General features: G+C 35.1%; 1 protein-coding gene across 1 annotated transcript in view; it reads right to left on the minus strand.

The window, feature by feature from the left end:
* The window catches only part of LOC136040711 (catenin delta-2-like), a 154,962-nt gene that overhangs the window by 59,864 nt on the left and 71,535 nt on the right, over positions 1-23,563 (minus strand). Inside the window, 3 exon segments of the mRNA XM_065725014.1 lie at positions 2,925-3,144; positions 7,370-7,567; positions 12,709-12,825. Of these exon segments, the coding sequence (XP_065581086.1) occupies positions 2,925-3,144; positions 7,370-7,567; positions 12,709-12,825 (535 nt within the window).

Genomic DNA, 23,563 nt, shown 5'->3' on the forward strand with positions numbered 1-23,563 from the left:
ACAATTATGCGGATTATAGGAAACAATTTTTTCAAGATATAAATTTTAACAAAACTAATAATTTATTGATTTCTTACCAGTAGCGGCTTAAAGCCTCATAATCTAGGAGTGGGCAAGGTGGGCTACATAATAGGTGTGTAAAAATATAAAAGAATTTAATATCAGTTGTTGGAAGAATTTAGGAGGGTATCTGCGCCCCCCTCCCCACCCAGGCCTAGAACCACCACTGATTTTTATGCTTAACTTTAGGATTTTGCTGGGAGCATTGTATGGGTGTTGGTCGATTTCTTTTTCTTCTTGAAGGGCAAACTTGAGCCCCATGTCTTTTCACCTTCCAATACTTTTTAATTGCTAATTTATATAGCCGAAAGGAGTATAGTATAATTTTCAGGGTTATTTATTAGAAGAGAGGTATTAAGATTTTATATTGACTATAGAATAGTTATGTCTACATCGGTACAAAGAATATGGATAATTTTTGAAAAACATAAATTTATATAAGCTAAATACAATTTAAAAATTTATCTAGTTTACTGGGTTGTATTAGATGGCGCTAGTTGTTCTTTTTTTCTTCTTAAAGTCGAACTTTGAGTTACTAAGTCCGGTACCCTTTGTTGGGTAACTGTACAGGGATGTATTTGAAGATATTAATTTATAAGTACAGAGAGAAGTGTCACATAGAGCGAAGCCTGATGAAATTAATTGGAATTGATTAAAATTACTGCACGGACATAAAAATATTTGAAGAAACCAAACTTTGAAATATGAAAAATATTCGTCCTCAATCAAATACGCTTTAGATGAACCTACTTTAATTATCTTATTTAGATTCAGGTGGTTTTTTTTTTCTTTTTTTAGAAAAGTGAGTATTTTATTTATTTTTTTTTTTCTCGAGATATCATGTTAGATTTGGCAGCAATGATTTTTGTTCGTTTTTTTTTGCGAGAGCGTTTTTCATACTTTCCGTTCCACATAGATCCCCCCTAAAAACATCTGTATACTTCCCGATAACCCATACTATGTGTAAACAATGGGCAAAGTTCACAAATTGCAGCCCTTCCCCCGCGGACTATGGGAGATTAAGTCATCGTAAAAGACACAGTTATTAGATTTGTCGACTATGTTGAACAAAATGGCTATCTCAAAATTTTGATCGGATGACTTTTGGGAAAAATGAGAGCGGGAGGGGGCCAAGTTGCCCTCCAATTTTTTTGGTCGCTTAAAAAGTACTCTAAAACTTTTAATTTCCGTTCGAATGAGCCCCCTCGCGATATTTTAGGGGCACAGGGTCGATACGATCACCCGTGGAAAAAAACAGCAAAAAACAAACAAACAAACAAATAAACACGTATTCGTGACATTTCTTCTGGAAAAAATAAAAAATTCTACATTTTTTCAGATAGGAGCTTGAAACCTCTACAGTAGGGTTCTCTAGCTGAATCTGATAATATGATTTTCATTAAGATTGCATGACTTTTATGATGGGTTTTTTCCCTTTTTCCGAAAATAAGCCAAATATTCTCAGGCTCGTAACTTTTGATGGGTAATACTAAACTTGATGAAACTTATCTATTTGAATTTAGCATATAAATCTAATTCTTTCGATGTATCTATTGGCATCAAAATTCCGTTATTTAAAGTTTCGGTTACTATTGAGCCAGGTCGCCCTTATAAACACTTGTTAATAGATAAATCTATCTATTATCCTTCCATGCATCCTTCCTAGGGCAGAAGAACTAAGGTAGATAGTCATAGAACTAAGATAATCATTGAACCTATAGTTTTCCAAGTGTTTGGTTAAATGGCACGGGTAAACGGCGGGAGTAAGTATGCCTCTCTGATTGGACCTTTATATTTTCCAAGTGTTTGGTTAAATGGTACCTAACATGAGACTCTAGGCGGGCGTGCCTTGCTAAAAGATAAGAAACAAGTATTGATCCAATAAGAGAGGCAGTTACTCCCGCTGTTTACCCGTGCAAATTAGGGTAAACAGGGTAGTGGGAAATAGTGTGGAAAACAGGGAAGGAGGGTAGTGTAACTGCCCTACCTCACCTATATACCCCCCTGATTTGGAAAACTTTAATTATTTTTGGGGGGAGGGGAATATTTTTGTTGAAAATACTTTTTTTATTTTCATTGAAAAAATTGAAGAAAAAAGACAATAGATTTTCCTTCTTGATATTAGAAAATGAACCTTGTCATTAACCTAAGTTTTCGGAAGATGGGTGCCATCCCCAAAGAAATGATTTAATAAAAATTTAAATGAGAAAATTGAGCAAAACTTCAATAATGCGTCGTCCAAACAATATTCACTACTTAGTTTCCCATTTCGAAATCCAAGACTACTTAGGTAAGACTTTGAGAGCTCACTTAGAGAAAGCAGACTCTCATATTCCCCCCCCCCCTTATCCCCTGTATCCAGGAATTAATTTTTTTACGGTTAATTTGAATGAACAGCAACTAAATATTACCTTAAAGCTTCAATGGAGTTCTACAAACTTCAGCATTATCATCAACGAGTAACGCATCAAGAGGCGTTAGACCACCCAACTGTATCGTTCTATTGCTTTATCTTGCCAATATTACAGCTAAGATGCTGCAGATACGGAAGGATTTTTTCATCCCCACCCAAGCCCTCTTCCCTGTAGGCAGGGATTGTTCCTTTTTTAAAGAATATCCACTTAGTCTTACTTCAGAGCTGCACAGGCATTTCTTATAACTACAGCATTATCATCAAGTTACATAACAAGTTGCGTTAAACCACCCAAGTGAATAATTTTTTGCTATATCTTGTCATTGTTACAACTAAGATGCTATATATATTAAAGGAGCTTTTCATACCCTTCCCCCGCCCATCTTTTCACTTGTATACAGGGATGAATAGCTTCATTGTTCCTTTTTAAGGAATATCCAGTAAATCTTACCTCAGAGCTCCACAGGCATTTCTATAAACGTCAGTATTATCATCATCAAGTAGCGCAACGAGGGGTGGTAAACCTCCCAGATGTCTCGTTTTTTGCTTTATATTGTCACTATTGTAACTAAGATGCTGTAGATACGCTGCAGCGTTGGCTCGAACATCTTTATCAGGGTTACTTAAAAATGCAATCACTTCTGGCAGGTCAGGGTTACGCCATCTAACACCTTCAACAACAAAAAATTTCGTTAGCTCTAATTTGATATGGTATGAAATTCTGAAATTGTCATTTTGACAATAGTTCCAACTAAAACCAAATAACAAGAAAAAATAGATGTAAATGGGTAAAAATTGCAATCAAAACATTGACGACAAAATACAAACACATTTCAAACGTTTAGATTTTACATCCCAAGTCTTTCTTTAACCAAGACTACTACTAACAACTTACCGCGGCACCAAGCAGCCAGAGGTTAACACAACCGCGCACGCTCTCTCTCTCTCCACCCGAATCTATTCAAAGCTTCCCTTTTTACCCCATCCCAAGAACTCTAATTTCCTTAAGATCTTTTCTTTAGACCTTTCCTTGCCACATTCTTGGACAAGATACTTTTCATTTGGCCCTAGATGGATGGCCGAAAATAACAATCTTTGGCAATCTTAATTTTCTTGAGACCTTGTCTTGAAGACATTGAGACCTTTCTTGAGACCTTTCCTGGCCACATTCTGGGAAAAACTGCTTTTCATTTGGCCCTAGATGGATGGCCGAAAATAACAATCTTTGCCAGCCTTAAACTAGCCATCTCAACCTTTCTCTTATCATAGCCCTAGAAAGTGGGATAGAAAAAAACACTTTTCGTACAGACTAATTTTTTAAATAACGTCAGTCAAACAAGTGCCCAAAATTACGTCCTATTTTACTTTCCTACACCAACCCTCCTCTAAAATTTACAATGCCAGCAATGGAAATTCTTGAAATAATGCGTTTTGTCTGATTTATCCAAACCTGAAGGTGATAATATATACATATATTCAAGACAATATTGGAGGGGAGGCGGAAGCGAAATGTTATTTCAAAATTGGAGGGCGGGGGACCAATTTCGTTGCTGTTTGTTTAAATGAAAATACGAAAAAAAATTCAATGGAATTTGTTCAGTTTCAAAATCTAGCAGGGGAATTACACCCTCCCCCACCCTTCACAATTAGCGCGCCGGGAACCTACACCACTAAACCAATGATTAATCTTAAAGAGTGGTGATCTGAATCAAGAACATTTCAAAAAATGAGGGTACAATTCACTACCCAGCCACTCTCTCCTCCACCTCAAAAGGAATTAATAGTCTCAAAAAGGTCAAGCCTGTGTTTTGCCTCGTATCGGCTTCTAAATAAATCCAGTCCCTTGTCCAACCAACATAAAACTAATGATAAATTCTCAATCTGAATAGAAAAGCCAAGGTATCTCTACTGAGTGCAAAACAGACTAAATGTATTATTTTTGTCATGCTGGAAGTGTCCAATTTCGTCTCAAGGTTTTTCTAAGCCAACTGCCGGAAGACATTAGAGTTTTTGGTCTCCCTCTCTGTATCTATTGTACTCTCTGGATTAGAATAAAAGAAATTTCCAAACGGGAACAAAATAGCAACAAAAGAGAAAAAAGTACAAATTAATCGACCTCCACTGCGTTATAATTCTAACAGCATCCAGGGAGGTGGGCTATAGGGGGGAGGGTCAAAACCCCCTCCAAAATTTCTGCCCAACTCATAAATGCATATAAACAAATTTTCATGTGATTTTTAAAAATTTTGCATCCCCCTCCCAAAAAAAATAATCCCCAAAAAATTCTGGATACTGTCCTACATATAGCGTAGGTAAAACTGGTTCAATACTTTTTTTGGGGGGAGGGGAGGGTAACACATGAAAAGTATTGATTTGAGCCATTTGTTTTCTTATTTTTTCTTATACCTTTTTTTCTTATTTCAGATACAGCTTATAGGCTATATCTCTGCTTGCGTAACTCTTGTGAAAACCTGCTTAACGTTAGAAAGATCAGGTTAAAATTGAATTCACACCATAAGCAATTGTTATATTCGAAAAGAGAATAAAAAAGGCATCAAGTGGTATGTTCACTTTATTCTTTGGTCAGAAATATGAACTGCTCTATATTTAACTTTTGCTTTACATTACGCGATGGTATCGTAAACGTTATTATCCGAAGATATGGTAGGACCGTTATACTTCCGTCTTTTTTTAGTCTGTAAGTACCAAGCTGAAAAAATGTTTCTATCAAACAATTCGTGGCAACGAACTGTAGTACGGAGCGACCCGGCTTAATTGTAAACAAAAACTCTAAAATACCGAATTTTGATACTAAAAGATACATTAAAAGAATTGGATTTTTATGCTGATTTTAAATATACAAGTTTCATCAAATTTAGTCTTACTCATCAAAAGCCACGAGCCTGAGAAAATTTGACCTATTTTGGAAAATAGGGGAAAACACCCTATAAAATTCATATTATCTTAACGAGAATCACACCATCGCATTCAGCGTATCAGAGAACCCAACTGTAAAAGTTTCAAGCTCTTATCTACAAAAATGGGGAACTTCGTATTTTTTGCCAGAAGACCGATCACGGATGCGTGTTTTTTTTGTTTTGTTTTTTATGTTTTTTTTTCATATCAACCAAATGGTCCTAGAGTGTCGCAAGAGGGCTCATTCTAACGGAAATGAAAAGCTCTAGTAACCTTTTTAAGTGACTAAAAATATTGGAGGGCACCTAGGCCCCCTCCCACGCTCATTTTTTCCCAAAGTCAACGGATCAAAATTTTGAGATAGCCACTTTGTTCAGCATAGTCGAAAAACAAAATAGCCATGCCTTTGGGGATGCTTTTCTCCCCCACAGTCCCTGGGGGAGGGGCTGCAAGTTACAAACTTTGACCAGTGTTTACATACAGTAATGGTTATAGGGAAGTGTACAGACGTTTTCAGGGGGATTTTTATGGTTGAGGGAGTGGGGGGATCGAGGGGAGGGGTTATTTGGGACGATCTTTCCTTGGAGGTATGTGCCGTGGGGGAAGAGAAATTCAATGAAGTGGCGAACAGAGATTATTACATATATGAGGGGTTCTTCTCCTCCTAAATACCTCGCTCTTTACGTTAAAGTATTTTTAGTAATTCGAACTATTTATTCTATGGCCTTTCTGATCCAGGGGTCATTCTTAAAGAATTGGGACAAAATTCAAGCTTTAGTGTAAAGAGCAAGGTATTAACGAGGGGACAAATCCCCTCATATACATAATAAAAATATGCGAACATAGAAGTTCGTTACGTAAGTTAATTCTTAAGCTACGTATATTTTTACTAATAAAAACGTTCGTTAAAAATTAAAAGTTCGTTAAAAAATTGAAGTGCAACTAGCCCTCCTCCTCCACACCTTTTTCTCAAAATTGTCTGATCAAAACTAAGAGAAAGCCATTTAGTCAAAAAAAAAGAACTAATGTGCAAATTGTATTTTAATAATTTAATATATTAAACATATCCTACGCTGCCAGAGTATACAATTCAAAAAAAAAACTCCTCCACTGGCAAATGGAAGGCACCCTTCACCGAGAAAGACCGAAGAACTCCTTCACGTACGAACGTGACACAAGACCCCTCCAGACGAGTGGGGGGACATCTAAGCAGCAAACCGCTCGTGGGAAGATTGGAGGCTGCTCACTGACACCCTTTGTACCCCTGGAGGCCCTTGAGGAACTATGATAAGGGCAAAAAAGGAAAGAAAAATTATTAAAAATAATTATAAATAATAATTAATATAATAGTTAATATATTAAATTTATTATTATAAATAATAATTAATAATAATAAATAATTAAAGAATTGGGACAAAATTCAAGCTTCAATGTAAAGAGCAAGGTATTAGCGAGGGGACAAACCCCCTCAAATACATAATAAAAATATACGAATATAGAGGTTCGTTACGTAAGTTAATTCTTAAGTTACGTATATTTTTTACTAATAAAAACGTTCGTTAAAAATTAAAAGTTCGTTAAAAAATTGAAGTGCAACTAGCCCTCCTCCTCCACACCTTTTTCTCAAAATTGTCTGATCAAAACTAAGAGAAAGCCATTTAGTCAAAAAAAAGAACTAATGTGCAAATTGTATTTTAATAATTTAATATATTAAACATATCCTACGCTGCCAGAGCATACAATTCAAAAAAACTCCTCCACTGGAAACTGGAAGGAACCCTTCACCGAGAAAGACTGAAGAACACCTTCATGTACGAACGTGACACAAGACCCCTCCAGACGAGTGGGAGGACATCTAAGCAGCAACCCGCTCGTGGGAAGATTGGAGGCTACTCACTGACACCCTGTGTGCCCCTGGAGGCCCTTGACGAACTATGATAAGGGCAAAAAATGAAAGAAAAATTAGCGACAAAGACTCACCGTTCTGATCTTGTTGTGATTGGCTAAAGCTTAAATTCGACATTCGTTCACTGAGGCCTCTATGCATTCTTTCCTCTCCTAGGCCATCTTGTATGTAAGCTGCTTGTTGATCTTCATAATCTCGAATACCGTTCACAACCGAGGGACTCCTATACTGCGACGAAGGGTGTATTACATCACCATAATGAGATTCATTAACTGGAAAAAAGGGTAACAAATTACACTTCGAAGTATTATTAGCCATTGAAAATATTGCCGATCTTCCATAAGGAACGAAAAAATATATAAGAACATCGAAAAAAAAGAAAAAAATATATATATAATAATTTTCGAATGATTTCCAAAAACCAATAGCAAATATTAATACTATTACTATTGGTTCTGAAAGGATACTTTATCTGTTCTTTAGTTTTTCATGTTTCAAAAATTATATTAATAAATTACTTGCATTAAGATTAAATATTAAACACAAAAAAAAGTTAAACCCGTTTTCAAAATGGACGAGAGGCGCAAAACAGAATGGGCTTTACATAGCAAAGATATTGCGCCCCTTGTTTTCACTTATATTCATAGATTCTAGGTTGTAGCGGTAGCTAGCAACCTAGTATAAGAGACGATTACGTCCGATACTAAGAAATACAGTAACCCATAACTCCTGAAAATAGTGTCGGATCGAAACATAAAGCAAACTATTAGAACCAACTTATCTGAAACTCCGAAATAGGAAACTTACAAGTCTCTAGACTTGAACAACAAAGAAAATATGTTGGCTTGAAAAACAAGAAAAGTGGCTGGAACTACGATATTCTGCATCGACGGCATCTTCTTTTTTGTTTTCCTCCTCAGCTAGTTGGGCAATGGAAAATCATAGATAGTTGTTTGATGGCTCATTTGAAAGAAAATGGCTGTATCTAAGTCTAGTAAAAATGTGGTTAGACCAAAACAAATTGCTATACAAATGATTCTTTCAGTATCCGACTAAAAAATATGCTTCCGAATTTGAAAAGTTTACCGCTCTAGCTCTTGCACAAATTTGAATTTTTAGGTTGAATTTGAGGTTGAGGCAAAAAATTTTGGTTGAGTAAATACCAGCAAATGTTATTAGATGTGTCATTTTTCTTTTTTGGTTAATGAACATGAAACTAAATGTTTAAAGTCAAAAGTTTGTTTGGGGCTTAAAGTTTTGAGAGAGATAAGGTTGAGGAGAGGTTCTAGGAGAACTGTGAAACAGGGTCAGTCTCAAACTAATTGCTATGATCCTATACAGATCCTATTCTTGAATGTCTAACTAAATCCAGCTGTATTTATTATACTACTGGTTATATTTGTGATAACATTTTGCCTTTTCTTGGTTCTAGTAGTGGTTTTAATGTATTTTGTGTAAATATTCGAGGTCTAAGAGATAGGTGGGAATCACTGTTGTCTTTCCTGTGCGCTAATGACTGTCGCCCATTTGATGTAATAGGACTAACTGAAACATGGCTTTCAGAAAGTGATGATCTAGAAATATATGACCTTCCTGGCTACACTGCTACTCGTATCTGAAGAATTCTTACAAAGTGTTCAGGAAGAATTTCATTGCTTATTAAATCTATGCATAAGTTTGACAGAAGGCCTGACATTGAAGGTCTTTTTTCATCAGTATCTAGTAGTAGAATGGTTTACTTTTTGATTATTGATATATATAACCTGATGATAAAGTGTGAGATACTAGGTTTATTTTAAAAGCCCCCTCCTTTCTCTACACACCTGTTTTGTGAATTATTTGATGAGCTATCTCAGATAGGAAATTTTCCCAAAAAATGTGTGTGTATTCTTGGTGACTTGAACTGTTATTTGTTAAAGATTAGAGCAGACAAAGAATCAGACCATTTTTGATATTTTATCCTCATCAGGACTTCTGCCAACTATATTTTTCCCTTCACGTGTTGACTGTTAGAAATTCAGCTACCCTAACAGACAACATTTCGTTTTCTTCTAGTTTATAACTCTTCACTAGAATTAATTTTTCTGATCTCCCTAACCAATTTCCCATTTTCCTTTCTATACCAATGTCTAGTGTAAAGCAGACGGTGGAAGAGCAAGGTGAGTCCCTATTTAGAAATTATGGGGATAGAAATATTTCTAAACCAATTTGAGATGTTAATATTTTTATTGAAATTTTCACTAGCCTTATGCAAGTGTTGGTGAATAAGAATTTTCCAGTAAAAAAAAACGACGAAAATGTCTGACCCCAAAGTGCCCGTGGATGACAGTAAGTCTACTTAGGTGTACACATTAGAAAGCGTCGTTATTTAGAATTGCATGTAAAAGTAAGCACCCTGATGATTGAGCAAAGTACAAGTCTTATAAAAATGTCCTTGCGTCTGCCATAAGAATTGCAAAAAAGATGTATTTCGCAAATAGGATTGATGAATGCAAAGGTAACTTAAGCAAGGTCTGGTCAGTCATTAACGAAGTATTTTCCCGCAGTAAGTCACAATGATCTCCATCTCAATTTAAAAGTGCAGACACCTCACCCACCAACAATTAATCGGCAGCGAGCGAATTCAACATTCGCTCCTTGCCTTCAGTAGGCATCCCTGGTGACGAGGTCACAAGTAACATCCCCATTGCCGGAACATCTTTTTTTCTCTCTCCTTGTAGTGAAATAGAAATTCAAAATGTTATTTCCCTTCTTCCTAATTATCGTTCAGTTGATCATTTTGGCCTAAGTAATTATGCTGTTAAAAATATATCATAGTTTATCTCTATTCTACTTGCACATCTCACAAATCTATCTTTCTCCTCCGGTGAATTTCCTGATATATTTAAAGTAGCTAAAGCTATCCCACTGCTTAAGAAAGGAGATGTATCTGTTATATCTAACTATAGGCCCATTTCTATCCTTCCTGTTTTTTCAAAGATTCTGGACAAAGTTATACATAAGAGATTATGTCTCTGGTGCATTGGATTGTACTTGGCTTATTTTCAGATTTTTCGAAGGCTTTTGATATGGTTGACCATTCTCTATTGGCATCTAAACTGACTCGTTTAAGAATGTATGGTGTTCCTCTTCGTCGGTTCAAATCTTATCTTTCAGGAAGATACCAGTATATGTCCATTAATTCAACATGTTCTCCGCCTTTATCAGTTTTTAAGGTTACCAAGTTACCTGTATTATTCGCTGATGACAGTAACTTCTTCATTGTAGACCCCGATTTTAGCTTGACAGTCCGGAAAGCTCAGAATATTCTTGAAAATATTAAAAAATGGTGCCTGTTTTACGGTATGGTGCTTAACAGTAAAAAGTACAGTTATGAGGTTTAAAATGCCATATCGTAAGTTGAAGCCCAGCGATATGATCCATTTAATTTATGGTGAGGATGAAATCCCTCAGGTTACTACGGTTAGATTCCTTGGAGTGTTCATTGATTCTTTTTTGACACTTAAAACCCATATAGCACACACGCGTTCAGTCATTTTAAGACAAACTTCAATGCTAAAGCATGCCAATTCAGTTTAATCACTTGATATTATGCTTGATCTTTATTTTGCCTTTGTTTTGATTTGTTTTGATCTTTATTTTGATCTTTGTTTTTCCTTACCTTTCTTACTGCTGCTCTGTTTGGGGAAGATTGGGATGGAGGATGAGCGTGCGTAGCTGTGTTGGCCTCAGGCGACTTGGCGATGCGGTGAGTTGTTAGTGGTAGCAGTAGCATAAAAAGTTGTTGATAACAATTTAAACTCTAAAAAAGATCCAATCACCAACAGAAAATATACCGACCGATTTTGTAAATTACTAAAGGTCATTCATTAACGGGAAGAAAGTGGACATAACTGTATCGTTTACTATTAGTGCAAATTTAATTGTCAATGTTCACACTATCTTGTAAAGAAATAAAAAGTTTTTGCTTACTATTAGACAAAAAATATTCCAACAAACGTTGCTTATCATTTTGGTAAAATATAACAAGCAAAATATAGAAAATTTTATCAAGAGGTAAGGGTAGAGTTGCCCTCCCTTTAAATACACCAAAAGTCAAAAGCATCATTTGATTGTCCTTCAGAATCATAGTTTAGTAAAAATTTGACGAAAGACCAAAAAAGAACAAGCCCAACTGCGTTGGACTTTTCTATAGTTTTTCATTTTTTTATATATTAATTTATTCATAATTTTAGTTATTTTCGTAAATTTATCCATTTTTTCGAAACTTTTATTTATCAAACTCTGCTTAGATTAAACTTTTGGTGAGAGATTACATCTATCATTTTTAGAAATCTCTGCTTATATTAATCAAGTCGCAAAAAAAAACCTCCGTCTTTTGCTTTTTAAATTCCCTTCATAGCAAAATTTCGATCCCAAGAAAAGTGTACTCCTTCAGGGGGGAGGGGATTCAAACCCCCGAGGATAGAGTACGCAAAAATGAACGCAAAATAAAAATAGTTACTTCAATTTTGCTTTAGTGTCTACAGTTTTGTTTTTCTTCTTTCTTTTTTTTTGGGGGGGGGGGGCTTCTTGGTTTTTGTGACAAATAAACCCCCCCCCCCAAAAAAAAAAAATGCAAAATTTTAAACACTCGAAAAATTAAAACTTCAGCAAGATCAAACACAGCAAAACATTTTGTCGGAAAAAACTAAAAGAAATACAAAAAAAAACTGTCAATGAGGAAAAACTGAGCTTACTTTTCAATTCAGCAAAAAAAATTTAAGGAATGAACCTTAGTTGGAATTAAAACCGTGCTAAACAGGGAACTTAAAGAGCAAAAGACAGGTTTTTCTTGCATCCTGACCAATATAAGCAAGGAGGGGGGAGGGGATTCAAACCCCCGAGGATAGAGTACGCAAAAATGAACGCAAAATAAAAATAGTTACTTCAATTTTGCTTTAGCGTCTACAGTTTTGTTTTTCTTCTTTCTTTTTTTTTGGGGGGGGGGGGGCTTCTTGGTTTTTGTGACAAATAAATCCTCCAAAAAAAAATTATGCAAAAATTTTAAGCACTCGAAAAATTAAAACTTCAGCAAGATCAAACACAGCAAAACATTTTGTCGGAAAAAACTAAAAGAAATACACACAAAAAAAAACTGTCAATGAGGAAAAATGAGCTTACTTTTCAATTCAGCAAAAAAAATTTAAGGAATGAACCTTAGTTGGGATTAAAACTGTGCTATAAATGGAACTTAAAGAGCAAAAGACAGGTTTTTCTTGCATTCTGACCAATATAAGCAAGGATTTCTAAACAATAGAATGCATTCTCTGACCAAAAGTTTAATCTAAGCAAAGTTTGATAAATAAAAGCGTTGAAAAAATGGATAAATTTAACAAAAAAGAGAAAGAGAAAAAGTTCAGTTATCACTTACTAAATCGTTCTGGTTGCTTCGTACTACCTAGTCCAGACTCTCTGCCAGAGGGCACCACTCCATTGTCTAGCTCGGAAAACCCGCTTGGTGGGTAAGGTACCCCTTGCACCATGTAATCTGAAATTAAAACTGGCAATTACAGATTTCAGCTTTACAGAATAGAAAATTTCACAAACCTTAAATTTCGCAAAATTAATACAAAGAGTTGAAACAAAGAAGTATGAAGACCGCAATTTTGAACTATTAAAAAACAAGTAAACTTGTATCCAGGCTTAGCGATCAGTCTGAAGTTTAGAGTTGCTCCTAGTTCTGCAAGGAAGTAAGACATTATTTCTCAAAGTTATTTTTGCGTAAGCCTCTGGCACACTCCTTAATATAAAAAAAAATCATCAACATAAATAAAAGTGAATGCTCCACGACCTATAAGAAGATTGATACAACATTACAGCTGCACAAAAAATGCAATTCAAAATACAAAAGCCTCGGGTCTTTCTTTCTTTTTTATTGACCTTTCTTTTATTTTATTTTCTTTCTTTCTTTTATATCAAACTAGACCTCTGCGTCAAATACATAGACAGTTTTTCAAGATAGGACTGAACAAATAAGAAGACAAATTATATTTAATTATTTTCTATTGCTTCTCTTTCAATACCTCATATTCATTATATACCCATTATTCATTCAACCCAACTATTGAATATATGGTTAAATATATTAACAAATATGGATTAATCAATTTAAAAAAAATTATCAGCCTGCATCAACCAACGATCGAAATCACAGAGAGTTACAAACAGAATATAAACAGAAATAAAAGAGCAACAAACTTATTAAAACTACATAAACCCCAACTCTCTATACCCCCGTACCTATATACCCTCATCTACACAATTCACGCTATAAATATTCACCCTCACACCCCATTTAAAACCCATGCTCTCTATTAAAAAATTATGAGACAATACTGACTAAGGCTGAAAATATTTATTAAATAAAAAAAAGTTTCTTTAACTTAAAGTAAGGAGTGACATTAAGACTTAAACCGAACAGAGATTATTCCGTATACGAAAGGGTACAACAACTTGCTCTTTACGCTAAAGTTTGCCTTTGTCACAACTCTACTTTTTAAAACAGTAAAAACTTTAGCGTAAAGAGCAAGGCGTTGAGGAAGTTATATATTTGAAATCAGCATAAAAATCTGACTCTTTTGATATATCTCTTGGTATCAAAATTCTGCTTTTTAGAGTTTCGGTTACTATTACACTGCGTCGCTCCTTATTTACAGTTCGTTCACGAACTGTTTGATATTCTTATATTTTATCATTGGCTGTGAATTATCTCGTTCGTTCATTGCCCCCTTATTTTATAATTATGACACCCCGTAATTCTTCCTTCCCACCCATAGATTATATGGTTAAATCTATATTTGATATAGAATTATTTACAAAAATTATATATCTTTATCAGCCATGGATTCAAGTTACAATACAATCCTATCTGCATTTGTAATTCAATAGCAAAAATATATTTTTATTTATGTTTTAAATAAATTTAGTAATAAATATATTTTGCAATTCCTCCTCCTTTGAATCCTAAGCCCCCTCATTCTCTCTCCTCAGCTATGGACATGGTCGAATATACAAGTAATATATACACGAATACACATAATCACAAAATAAATTATCTATCTGTATCAGCCAAGGATTGAACTCATAGTGGCAACCATGTCTGCATTTATGATATAATAACATGGATGCGGAAGTAACAAACATATTTTATTATTCCTCCTCCTTTGAAATTCTAACTCCCTCATTCGTTATCCACATCATTGAAATTAACAGTAAAATATATTTGATATAAAATTAATCGAGAATAAATTATGGATATCAGCTATGGACTGAACTCACTTTAGCAACCTTGTCTGTATTCACGATATAATAACATGAAAAAGGGAGTAAAGAAAATATTTCGTCATCAGTTTTAAAATCAGACACTGCATTATTCTTATTCCCAAGCTATAGGTTGAACTTGCATGGGTAAACCTGCTTGCATAAAATGAATCAGAAACAACAATTATATTTTACTCTTCCTCGTTGAAACTCCTTCCTATCGCTCCTCTGCTCCTAAGTTCCACCTTTTTTTTCAAACAGCCTTTAAGGCGTATTTCTATACATAAGATACAATAATCCCCAAGAGCCATGATAATAATCACAGTCCAGCTAAAATTCTTTTCTCATCTACCCAGCCATATGCTTTTTTTTAATAAAGCATCGACTTTTATTAGCACATCAATGTTAAGATTTAAAATTATACAAAATACTTTAACGAATTAAATAAAAACTATACATATTACATAAAAATTAATAAAACTATACTACATTTAAAGAAATTAAAAAAAGGCAACCCACTTTTTAACTTCTCCATAAGAGATAAATAAATAAATTCAATGAAAAAAAAATTAATAATAATAACCATTAAATAACCAATTAAATAAAAAATAAATTAAATAAAACAAAAAATAAATTTATTTTTAGTTTCTGGAAGTAAAAATCAAGGATCTACAAAAATCAACAAGAAAAAAGTCTCAAAGAGTAAGGAATATACAAGAATAGAATTTTATCCTTCCACTAAATAGCAGAAAAACTTAAGAACAAAGGCAAGATCAAAGAATGACAGCCTATATAGACACCAGTTGCGCAAACATTTTTGAAAAGCAACACATAACTATCGTCGCGACGCTGCGTCAAAACCAGACACTTACTATTCGTCAAAACCAGACACTCCCGGAATAGAGCCGAAATCTTTCCGCGCTGATTGGCTGTGGGAGTGCCGAAGGTTAACGCCTAGTCTAAAGATGTGTGTCGAAATCCTTCTATGGGCAAGATACGGCTGCGCGCAACTGGTGTCTATATAGGCTGTGCAAGGAATCTATTTTGTCATTTATAAAGACAAGGGAAAACTCAACAAGGTAATGTAACCCACTACTTCTCAGTTGATTCACATTTCAAAACTTGCTTCTTTGCAAGGCATTTATTCTTTTCAGTGATTAATGGTGCTTTCACACTACGCAATACAACCATTCACATTATGCAATCTTAATTTTGTTATGCAATCTTAAGAAGCAAAATTTGTCCGCAACGTAGGCAGTGGGAAACTGAGTCAATCTCTAGGCTATATATATATAATTTTGTGTTACGGAAGCTTAAGTCACGTTAGGGAAAAATCAATACAGCATCACCAAAATAAAATATATTCTAATACTATTCCTACTACTAACAACTCACCACAGCACCAAGCAGCCTGAGGCCAGCACTCCTACGCACGCTCCACCTCCATCCTATTTATTCAAAGCCTCCTCGTAAATACCTTCCCAGGTAGTTCCCATTTCCCTTAAATCTTTCTTTAGGACATTCTCCCATCCCAACCCCAGATGAAGGTTTAGCCCTAGACGGTTGGCCGAAAACGGCAGTCTTTGGCAGGGAAACTACCTGGATTATCAATTAACGAATTTTGACAATAAATTGAACAACTTTTCGTAAAAAAAAACCTCTCCCGGCTGATAAGTTTAAAACAATTGTGATTATTTTACATCAGAGGGCTTGGTCTGATTCGGCGTCTGAGAAATCAGTTACATCGTTCTGCCCTTTTAACTCTATCATTCTACTGTCATGCCTTATATTTCTTATGGTTGTGTGATATGGAATAGGGGATTTTATACAAATCTTAAACGTGTTCGGGTTTTACAAAATAAAGTTTAAAGACTATTAGAAAATTAAGTCCATGGTGAAAATGATACAGTTAATTGTTATAGGAAACTCGTGATTCTTAATGTTAGCCAACGTCATGATTATCAACTTGCTACTTTTGTATTTCAGAGTATTTATGGTTTGTCCCCTGAAATTTTTCGTCAAATAATACAAGGAATTCTTCATACCACAGTTAAGAGACTAGAAATATGGATGATTTGGTATACGAGTGTCGCAGCTCTCAGGGGGCAAGTTTTAGCCTCATGTTTGTTGGACCAGTAGTGTGGAATTCTTTACTAACGAGTATAAGGTTATCAGGAAATGTTAGCCAGTTTAAGAGTAGACTGAAGAACCATCTTCTGGGAAGAGATTAAGCAAATAATTTAAATGAGATGGCTTATTGTTTTGTTTTTAATGTAGGATTTTTTTCTTCCCTCTCTCTCTCTTCTTCTTTATTTTCCTTTTGTTTCTTTTCCCACTTTTTTGTCTTATTTAATTTCATTTTTTTTTCTTAATGTTGTCGGTATTGTTGTCTATTGAATGTTTATCAGCCACTACTAACAAGTCTTTGACTTTCTAAAATGGCTGATGTGGTTCTTTTGTACATTGATGAAAAATGTCTCTCTCTCTCTCTCTTACAGAGGCGGTTTTAGGGGAGGGACATAAGGGACACTTGCCCGGCGCAGAAATTTTAGGGGCGCAAAATTTTAAATAAATAATCTAATGGTTATAACATTTTACAATTTTTGAAATTCTTTTTTTATTAAAATAAAGTAGAGGGCGGAGATAATAAATAAAAATAGTTAATAAATACTTAATTAATTAATAAAATAAAAATAAATTAAAAATGAAAATAATCACATAATTTAAATAGTAAATTAAAAGCAATTAAAATAAGAATTATTGATTTAACCAATAAAATGAAAATAATTTTGTTAGTAAATAATTTTTTTTTTAATTTTGACCAGACAAATTTTTGGGAGACAGAGGCTGGGAGGCTAATCAAGATTTTGTCCCGTGCGCAAGAGTTACCAGAACCGCCACTGTGATTTTAAAATATAAAATGATCATGAAGGTTTTATGGGTTTTAACATTAGCCTAGTGGTAAAGGACTTGTTGGAATTCGAAAGATTATGCTTAAGGTAACGTAAGTTAACCCCTTAGGGTGGAATTTACGTAGGTAGTGCGAAAGCCGCTTAATTATAGCTTAGTTTCTTTCAAGCTCTACCTACTTTTCTTTAACGGTTGTTGAAGTGTTTTCTAGAACATATGTTAAAAACATAAACAGTTTTTTGTTTGTGCATTTATATTTGACATAAATCGAGAAATCGGAAGAATCGAGCACCTAAAGACAAATGAGCTATCTTAACTCTCAGATTGAGCCTTCCATTCCTTGAATGATCTAGAACTAATTTGTTTTAACATATAATGGGTCACTTTTAAACAATTGCCAAATAATAAAATGGGTTTTCAGCGGTGTCATTCTTTAAATAAAGAATATGCTAAAAGAAAATAATGATAATAATAATAAGACGTTATAAAGCAGGAAAATAAGATATAAGCAAGGGCCTATCTAGAGTTTTTTCGGAGGGGGGAGGAATGTTACAAAAAACTTTTAAAAACACATCAAAAATTTGTTTATACGCATTTTGTTACATTTTACGAATCGAACAAAAGATGTTTGTTCTTTTTTGTTTTTGGGAGGGAGTGGGGGTTTAAGCCCAGTACCCCCCCCCATATATACGGCCTGGGATATAAGACATCTTTATTTACTCCTTCTTTCCTACCTCTTTCTTATTTCGTGGCACTTCTACCTAAGGTCACGGGCTAGCGTGATTCTTGCACTACCAGACATTCATAAAGAGGGAACACAAAACTTGAGGGTTTTCTACACAAATGAAAACTGAACTTTTCTTAGAACAACTTGAGTTTCCCCAAACACATCTTTTTGAAGTAGCTTGTCTATTAACACGATTATTTGAAAATTGAAACAAATACAGATGCTTTACAACAGAAAACGCCACAAGGAATTCCACATTAAAATAAAAAATCTTTCAGCAACACATTTTCAATGAAATCTTTCATTTTTGTTTACTATATTGAGAAAGCATAACTTATTGGGAGGGTACATTTAGGTTATTAACGATTTTGGATTACTTTTTTACATAAATTTAATTTTAAGGATAAATTAAATCTTCATAAAAGTTATATCTTACGAGACAAGGTAAAATTTATAAACTTTCCAAAACCCTACTAATCAAAATCAAATTTTAATTTTTAGCTTAATACCTTGTGAATGATTTTTTTTTTGAAGTTTAAGCCTTCGGGCCCGCCCCCCCCAGCCTTCGGGCCCGCCCCCCCCCCCCCCCGAAATTTTGTGAAATGTTTAATATCCCCATGGTTTCTTGGGATTTCTGACAAAAGTAGGATATTTATTAAGATTCTAGATACATGTGTGAAGCCTTTTTGGGGGGATTTTACAGCATGCAATTATCCGGTCAAGTCACAGCCCAATTATTAACCCATTTTCTGTCTAACTTTTTACCCTCTTTGAAGTAATTAGCAATTGTACTGTTTTTTTTGTTGTTGTTTTTTTGTAAAGAGAGTTTGCTTTCCACAGCAAAATAGAATTATCCTTGGTATTAAGGCGTTTATCCCCCCTTTTCAGGATAAAGTACAGCTTTTAATGGATCAATTTTGGAAACTATCATTCTTCATTAAAATCTACGTTTTTGCAATAGAAGAACTACCCCACACAGCACCCATATTGCACTGTTAACCCTAAAATTTCCCTTACAGTGGGATATAATAGATTAATCACTGGTTCTAAATTGCTATGAACATAACCCGAGCCTAAAACGTACTTTTGAGGCTTCAGTCTTCTTCACCCCTCCGCTACAATACAACAGATTAAAGCTAATCTGTATTTTCCGATATACGTGCTTTTTGCATAACTAAATAAAAAAGGTGCTACTCTATATCTGCTGGTTCGAAGGTTTTGCCCCCCCCCCGAAAAAAAATCATGCGTACGCGCCTTTAATGGGATGTCTGTGACTGTGTTGATTTTCACAGATAAATCCAATACTAATATAAACTGAACGCAAAAGTTTACCCCATTTCCATGACATCGTGTACATCTGAGTCACTTGATGTACTTCAGATATCGCTCTTTCGCCAATCTCTACCACGGCTAGGAGTTATGCCCGCCACCTGGTATAGACTTGTACAATTATAAAAAGCGCCCCCTCCCGTTTGCCTATCCCAGATTGACGCAACAACATGCTTATCCCAATAATAAATTGATATTTCTGGCTTATTCTACGACGAATGATTTTTACGAAATTTCCACTAGCATGGTCGTTCTGAGAGGCACCAACACTTACCCCATTTTAATTCAACATAAATTCCAGATTTTGGCATTATCTCTAACTGAACAAGATAAAAACTAAAAGTACACCTTCACAAACTGGAAAATTTCCCCAGCCACGACTGGAAAAATTCCAAAGACTGGACATAAACTTTCTTTTAGTAATTTGGCAAATGGAAATAAACAAACCAACATGCATAGAAAGTTATGAACAGGTAAATAAAAATTATAAATGAGGGTCCATTGGATTGATCACTGCTTGGCAAGACGGGCCCCTGGACTGTCCCTTGGCCTTTAAATTATTCCGCAACAACTATGGGCGTAAACTGGTGAAGATAAATCTTACATTACAATTTCTTCAGAAAATTTGATTATTTTCGACCTCAAATGTTTTCTTAGCAGCCTATTCCTATTTAAAGCCAGAACAGTTGTATTTATCATTCATACGGTTCTTTTTTTTTAGAATAGCTCGAGCAATGGATCTTCAACAAATCTCCCAAATTGATTGGATGGATGATCCTAATTGTTTGGATGAATTTTTTCTGCCGTGTCCATTTCTGCCTATCTTAAGGTCACAAAGAATCGGCTTTTTATACATTAAGTTTAATGTATGTATTAAATTGTATTGAATTCTATACACTAAATACATTTAACTTTATGATTCTTGGGAAAGCAGCTTAAACACTCCCAAAATTTCCGAGATCTTGATTCAAATCACACCGTCAGATTGGGCATATTAGAGAACCCTACTGCAGAGGTTTCAAGTTCCTACAAAATGTGATATCAACAAAAATGTGGAATTCTGGGTTTTTCCCAGAAGAAAACGCACAGATGCATTTTTTTATGGGGGGAGGGGGTCGTGCCAAACCAATGGTCCTAGAATATCAGAAGAGGGCCCGTTCAAAATTTTCAATGTACTATTTAAGTGACAAAAAAAATTGGAGGGAAAGTAGCTCCCTCCTACTCGCCTTTTGTCCAAAGAAATCCCATCAGAATTTCGAGATAGCAATTTCGTTCAGCCTAGTTGAAAGATCCAATAGCCATGCGTCTAAGGATGACACGATCCCCCCCCAAACCCTGGGAAAAGGGCTATAAGTTGTGAAACTTGTCCGTTCATTTACATATAGTATTTGTTACTGGGAAATATACGGAGTTTTTTCGGGGGGGGATTTCTGTAAGGGGTGATTTTCCAAGAGGACAATTATTCGTGGGGAGGAAAGTTACCGGGAGGATTTGCCAGAATTTATATACAAAATTAAATTTATTTTTCTTAGTTTCTCTTTGGCGACTAAATTTACATTTGGAATTGTCCGCAGGAGCTTTCCGGGGCGATTTTCCGCAGGGGATTTTTCTGGAGGGTAGGGAGACTTTACACAGAGGTGGGGGCAGATTCCATGCATGAACTGATTCCGACAGATTCCGGCATTATCTGAAAACCATCGGAAATTTCAATTAAAAAAATGTTTTACTACTGAAAGTAATAAGCAAAATCAAAACTTAAAATGAACAGAAGTTGTTCCATATACGAGGGGACTAAGTCTTCAATCCCTCTCTTTTTGCGCTGAAGTTTGACTTTTTGTTCAAATTCTTTAAGACCGACCCCTGAAACACTAGAGCTGTTTAACTGGAATAAGAAGATTTAAAAAAAATATTGAAGTACTAAAAATAATTAGCGTAACGAGTGAGGGATTTTAACTCGCAGACATGATTTGAGGCTCATGAAGTTTGAAGAAAGATTCTTTCTGAAATGATTGAGTTCATTACAAGGTCTTGAAAAATTTATTGAATAAAAGCTGCTAATGAGAGCATCACTGTTTTGTTTAAGAATCGACAAAGCGGACGATAATAACGCTTCATTTTTTTTATAGACATTGGTGTGGATGTTTTTCTCAAGCAGGTATGGGAAAAAGCCACTGAAGAAGCTCCGCTTGATCTGAAGTTGTTCCGAAGCTTCGCACCAGAGCTAAGTTTGTACCAGATCCAAAACCGACTATCAAACAGTTCGTGGTAACAAACTGTAGTAAGGAGCGACCCGGCTCAATAGTAACCAAAACTCTAAAAAACGGGATTTTGATACTAATAGATACATCAAAAGAATTGGATTTTTATGCTGATTTTAAATATTTAGGCAAATTTAGTCTTACCCATCAAAAGTTACGAGCCTGAGAAAATTTGCCTTATTTTGAAAAATAGGGGAAAATTCCCTTAAACGTCATAGTATCTTAACGAAAATCACACTACCACATTCAGCGTATCAGAGAACCCTACTGTAGAATTTTTGTATTTTTTGCCAGAAGTCCGATCACGGGTGCGTGTTCATTTGTTTTTGTTTTTTGTTGTTGTTTTTTTCCAGGGTTGATCGTACTGCCCCATTGGTCCTAGAATGTCGCGAAAGGGCTCATTCTAACGGAAATAAAAAGTTCTAATGCCCTTTTCAAGTGACCCAAAAAATTGGAGGGCACCTAGGCCCCCTTCCACACTCATTGTTTCGCCAAAGTCACCGGATAAAAATTTTGAGATAGCCATTTTGTTCGGCATAGTCGAAAAACCTAATAACTATGTCTTTGGCGATGACTTATTCTCCCACAGTCCCCAGGGGAGGGGCTGCAAGTCATAAACTTTGACCGTTGTTTAAGTATAGAAATGGTTATTGGGAAGTGTACAGACGTTTTCAGGGGAATTTTCCTGGTTGGGAGAGGGGAGTCGAGGGGAGGGTGTTTCGTGGGATGATCCTTCCATGGAGAACTTATCATGGGGGAAGAGAAAACCAATGAAGGGGGCGCTGGATTTTCTAGCATCCTTTAAAAAAAAAACAATGAAAAAATAGATACGAAAAAGTTTTTTCAACTGGATGTAAGGAGCAGCATTAAACTTAAAAAGAACAGAAATTATTACGCAAATGAGGAGGTTCATCTCCTCCTAAATACCTCACTCTTTACGCTAAAGTATTTTTTTGTAATTTCAACTATTTATTCCACGACCTTTGTGATTCAGGGGTCATTCTTAAAAAATTGGGATAAAATTTAAACTTTAGTGTAAAGAGCCAGGTATTGACGAGAGGACGAACCCTCTCATATACGAAATAAAAATATACGAATATAGAAGCTCGTTACGTAAGTTAATTCTTAAGTTACGTATATTTATTACTAGTAAAAACGTTCGTAAAAAAAAATAAAAGTTCTAGTTGCCTGTTTAAGTAACCAAAAATTGGAAAGCAAATAGGCCTCCTACCCCACTCCTTTTTTCTCGAAATCGTCCGATTAAAACTATGAGAAAGCCAATTAGCCACAAAAAAAATTAATCAGCCAATTTCGTTTTAATTATTCATGTACGGAGAGCCAAAATCAAAACATGTATTAATTCAAAACCGTTCAGAAATTAAATAGAAAAACAAGTTTTTTCAACAGAAAGTAAGGAGCGATATTAAAACTCAAAACGAACAGAAATTACTCCGTATATGAAAGGAGCTGTTCCCTTCTAAACGCCCCGCTCTTTACGCTAAAGTTGTTTCTATTGTTTTAACAAGAGCTAAGAGCTGATATGGCACTTGTGACGAGTCGAGAAGAGCTAAGAGCCAAGAGATCATATGGTATGATCTCTTGATCTTTCAAAATTCATTAAGATCCGATCACCCACTCGCAAGTTATAAATACCTAAATTTTTCTAATTTTTCCCCTCCCTTTAGCCCCAGATGGTCGAATCTGGGAAAATGACTTTATCAAGTCAAATTCTTCAGCTTCCT

This window comes from Artemia franciscana, chromosome 21, assembly GCF_032884065.1.
Source record: "Artemia franciscana chromosome 21, ASM3288406v1, whole genome shotgun sequence".
In the NCBI taxonomy this organism is placed as follows: domain Eukaryota; kingdom Metazoa; phylum Arthropoda; class Branchiopoda; order Anostraca; family Artemiidae; genus Artemia; species Artemia franciscana.